The 5,303-nt window shown below is 43.7% G+C and overlaps 1 protein-coding gene across 1 annotated transcript; it reads right to left on the reverse strand.

The window, feature by feature from the left end:
- Positions 1-3,108: 3,108 nt before the first annotated feature.
- LOC136846959 (uncharacterized) lies at positions 3,109-3,654 on the reverse strand. The gene has a single exon (XM_067118213.1). It carries the CDS (start codon positions 3,652-3,654, stop codon positions 3,109-3,111), a length of 546 nt encoding a protein of 181 aa, XP_066974314.1.
- Positions 3,655-5,303: the final 1,649 nt, after the last annotated feature.

Here is a 5,303-nt window from a genome sequence, read left to right on the forward strand (position 1 = left end):
GCGCGACAGTCTCACTTCCCTGTCCAGGCGGTTGTTAACTGCGTTAATTTACTTTTACGTACTTGGGCTTAAGGACCTCAAACTTACAACAAACTAATCAAACAAGTAATAAGACGAAACATGACGTTGCATATTGCGGCCTGTACACGCATTTCAGTAAAACGTGCAATAATAATCGTGTTTACGACGTACCTTGTCCAGTAAGTTCCCGCCATTCTGTCAGCCTCGTAGAATTGGCAGGAGTTTGAAAGGAAAAAATCCCGTGCACTGAATTCTTTTGCGACATTCTCCACCCACCCAAAAAAAAAGGGTAGGAAGATTCAGGTGGAACATACTAGTCAAGCAAACTCTAAGCGGACCATCCACCAGAATTAGTTGCGGCCCGAACTCATCTGCAGCGCTGCGAGACGAGGTCGGATTTTGACTACAGTACAATGACATGCAGAGTGATCACTCAAACGAAATTCAATATATACAATCAAAGAAAAATTCAATAGTAGACAGGTGCGTTACAATACAATGTGCATAGCAACAGCAACTATGGACACAATGGGTGTCACTAGCAATGTAAATCAATGGAACATAGAAATCAACTCATTCAGCTAAGCAAGCAATCCAAGTATTTAATCAATAGAACATGTAATTTTGCTACAAAACCGACTAATTAAAGTAAGAATTGCAACAATAAGGAATTTGTCTCAAGTCAACCAATGAAGGTAAACTTAGCAATAAGGAGATTACATTCATGGAAGTGATTCAGTGCAATCAACACAAGGCAATGCATTGTCAACATCAATACATAAGCATGAGATATCAAAAAGCATCAATAATAAGCATGAGACATATCAAAAGCACCAATAATAAGCATAAGACATATCAAAAGCAAGGCCTCAGTAGAAATGGCTATGTCGTAGTAATCAGTGATATAATACATGCAAGTTCAAATGAGTATAGGAACTCAGTGGCCTAATGCACCTCATGCAATGGCAAGATTTGCAGCTATCAAATGCAATGCATTAATTGTTTACCATTCGACCTTCGTATTTTGTCATCTGTCATACAATTAAGAGATTTACTGCTCTAACTAGCAGCGTGCTGGTCGTGGTTTGTGCGACTTCGCACGCTTCATTCTGGTTCATACGAACCCACAATTGCTCCTGCGGAGTCTTGAAAGGAATCAATTCTCGTTCCTCTGGGTGATGTTGAGTCACAATCAGATAATCACACTTCCTTCACTATTGTAGATGCCCCTAGCAACCGCTCCTGTCGCATACTGAGGCACAGCCATCTATGACCCTACGCCTTCAAATCCCTTCCTGACTTCCACACTTTACAGTTGCCTCAGGCTACGATGCCAACTATTACACATTTTCATCTCGAATCCACTCTGCCATTCTCGACCTCGATGCAGTCTGTTCCAACACTTCATTCTGATCCTGTCTATCATCACCTTCATCCCTATCACTAGCTACCTCTCAACCAACGATCTCGAGTCTGTCAGTCTGGTGCATGATATTACCTATCTCACTGTCATTATCACTATCATCACTCTGCCCCCTTACCTGCATTCCAGTACCTTCTTCTTCATCAGCCTCGTGCTCACTCAGCTTGAGAGGCACGAGGTGTTCGACTGATCTCGAGTTCAAATAGAACCCTCACAGAACATATCACCCCTTTCTCATCAGGATAAATCTCCACTATCTGTCCCAGGGGCCACTGACTTCTCTTGCTGTTGTCAGCCTTTACCAGCACAATGTCTCCAATGTGCGGTGGAGTTGGTGTTCCTTCTTTGCAATCGTGTCTCTCTTGAACAGACTTCAAATACCCATCCCTCCAGAGGGTCTTGAACCTCTCCAGAGTCTCTGTTAGACGGAAGTATTCGTGACAAAGCTGTCGGGTGGTTAATGTGGCATACATTTCTTCGTGAGGCACTACGGGAGGCAACAGGTGAATCACATTGCCCCAGATGAGATGGGAAGGTGTACATCAGCGGTCTGTTATTAATCACCGCCTTGGCTTCCTTGATGAGGGTCCTCAGCTGCACCTCTGAGAAGATGGCACGTCCAACATTGTGGCAAGGGTCCTCTTGAATACTCCCACCATCCTCTCAAAGAAACCCCCCTTCCTGGGAGATCGCGGGGTCTGAAATATCCATTGAATCCTGCGCTCATGCAGGAGTTGTTGAGTGTTGTCCTCCTCGTATACCTCAAGCATGGTGTTGTTGCTGTTTATACTCGATGGAGCGCCATGGGTTGCAGCGAATCTTCGAAGTAATAGTATAAAGGTGTCTGCGTCCAGTCTACTGCAGTAGTCAATGTATACTGCACGACGGGCCAGACGGGTGATGATTAGGAGGTGTCCTACCCCAACTGTAACCTTCAATGGACCCATGTGGTCTACTCCCACTTTGTCAAATGGGTGAAGTAGTCGAACTCAGTCGGCTTGGAGTGGAGGAGGCGGCGGTCATCGTAGAAGAGGCTTGAAGGCGATATTACAAGCTCTGCACCTTCCTTCTACGTCCTTGGCCAATGATCTCAAACTTGGAGTCCAACATTCTTGCCGGTAAAGGGTCATTAGTATATTTACACCACAGTACATGTGTGTTACGTGAAGGTGCTCTAGATACAGCACAGCTAGTCTTCCTTTATGGGGCAATGACACCAGCTGGCTTTTACATGGCTCATTGTTCAACAGTCGATTACTAGAATGATTGATACCTTCTCTCAAAGTTAAATTCAGCTGACAAATGAAATTATCAATGTGTTTAGGCACACGCACACTATTTTCCAAGCAATCACACACGGTTGGGAAATGGTGCCTTTGCTCAAGGTAAACTAATTTCAAAAATGGATCAGCGCTACTATGCATGAACTTTAATACGTATTGCATTACTCTCATCATATACATGAAATCCACCCTACTTCCCTCTAGGTTCCAGAGTTCAGCAGGTTCGGACAGTCTTCCTTCTTCACGCAATTCTCTAAGGGTGGCAGTTATGGAGATGTTGCTTAGGTCAGTTACAGCAGCTTTGCTTACAGGTGGCACTAGTTCTTCAGGCTGGCATAGATAGTCAGGGCCTTCCTTCCAAAGGCGACTCTGTCCAGTTCCTCAGAGCTCTCCCCAGGTCAAAATGTCCGCTGGGTTGCAGTTGGTGGGGACATACTGGAGACCAACTCCACACTCCTGCTGAATAGAGTTAATCTCCCCAACCCTATTCGAAATTAACGTATTCTTATTTCCCTTCCTGCTGTCTACCCAGGCCATGGCAACTTTGCTGTCTGTCCACACAGTTACATTCTGAATGTCTAACAGTCTGCTTAAATGCTTGCCTAACCTGAACACCAAAGTTAAGGCTAGCAATTCTAGTTTGGGAATTGTTAATTTAGCCTGCTTCTTAGGAGTCACCCTCATTTTAGACGCCAAGACGTTACGTTCCCCTTCTTCCCTTCGTAAGTATGCTACGGCTCCATACGCCTGGCTAGAGTCATCAGTAAACACATGCAGCTCGCAATTCCCCACTTTGACTCCCCATTTAAACTTTAGCTCACGAATCAATCTGAACTGTTCCAATATCTTCTTAGCTTTTTCTTGGTTGCTTTTACTCAATACGTCATCCCAACCTACTTTCTCTTCCCACAAATCTTGCAAAAACATCTTACCCATTACAAACACAGGACTAACCAACCCCAGAGGATCAAAATTAGACATTAGCAAGGACAGTTCCCAACGTTTTGTGAGCTACTGCTTCCCTCCCAACTCTAATCCCCTGCAAGGTTTTAGACTTAACAAATCTTCCCCTCTATCCCACTGCATCCCTAGAATGAATATCTGTTCTGGCTCTTTCTGTCCAATCCATCTATTGAATTCTGCAGTGTTACTTGCCCACCCAGTCAGTGGCATGTTAGCTTCTTCTAGCGAGGTTTTCACTTTGGCATAGTTCTTCTCCATCTCCTCCAAGGTTGTATAGGTACCCAAAAAATTGTCTACGTAAAAGGATCTAATTAATTCTTCCCTTCCCCTCTCTTCTAAATGGGTTCTAAGTACCTGTTGCAGTAGATAAGGACTCCTCATGACCCCAAAAGCAACTACTTTGAATTCATATGTTACAATCTGTCCATTTACTTTTTTCCACAAAAAACGTGCATATATTATATCTCGAGGGTCAAAGATTGCTCGGTGAAAGGCTTTGGAGATATCTGAGGTGAGAGCGTATGGGTTCTCTCTGAAACGAATCAACAAATTGTACAATAGCTCGACCATGTTTGGCCCTGAATACAAACAATCGTTAAGCGAAAGTTCACCCTTAGCCTTGGAGGAGGCGTTGAAAACTATGCTTAGAGGTGTGGTAAGACTTTCCTTTTTAACTCCAAAATGGGGGAGATAATAGCCCTCTACCTTTGGGCTCTGGACTTCCTCTATGAAGTCAGCTTCTAAGTAAGTCTGAAGGACTTTTTCATAATCCCTTTGGTAATTCTCGTCTTTTGCGAAATATCGCTCTAACGAATGCAGTTGGACGAGGGCTATGTTATAGTTGTTACTTGGTCTGTCTGACCTGCAGAAGGTAGACAAACTTGGTAATCTTGCTCGGTTTTCTGTATACCTTTGGTAACTTTGTCAACGGCAGCATGTTCTGAGATTGTAAACTTTTCATGTCGCGCAATTCCTGTTGTTTCCAACCTCCACCAGATGTCCACATCAGGTTCTGATTCTACTATTCTACATATCCTCAAGGTACAAACTTTAGCTATGTTAACTCCCTGCAGCGCTCACTTAGGTACCCTCCCATAAGGCGTGATCCCAATATGTGTGACAAAAACACTCACCCCATCAATTTTATCCATACCAATTACAAAGTAATTAAAATAATCTGCCCCAGTCAACAAGTTTACATTCTTCAACACATCCCCTTTAATTTCAACATCAGCCATTTCCCATCCCTTCTCTTGCAGATAATTCTTTACGTTGACGAGTTTGATGTTGTGGATTGGAGTGTTCACGTTATCTTGTACTACTAACTTTGTGTGGACCACCCTCTTTCCCAGATGAATACGACACGCGACTACATCAGACTCTCCCTTTACTACTTGAGACCCAAATGGTGCAATGTTCAGTGCCACGCGCTTGATGACAGGTAACTTTGATTTGCGTGCCAGCCAACTAGAAATAAAGCTGTGTTGACTGCCAGTATCTAAAAACATGCACGCTGTGTGAGGTACCTCTTTTGAGTACAAAGTTGCTGTAATGGTAGGCAACAAGGTTGGTGACAACTCGACTGAAGGCTGATTCCTTACAGTTTTGGTATT

Source organism: Macrobrachium rosenbergii, chromosome 16, assembly GCF_040412425.1.
Source record: "Macrobrachium rosenbergii isolate ZJJX-2024 chromosome 16, ASM4041242v1, whole genome shotgun sequence".
Classification (NCBI taxonomy): Eukaryota; Metazoa; Arthropoda; class Malacostraca; order Decapoda; family Palaemonidae; genus Macrobrachium; species Macrobrachium rosenbergii.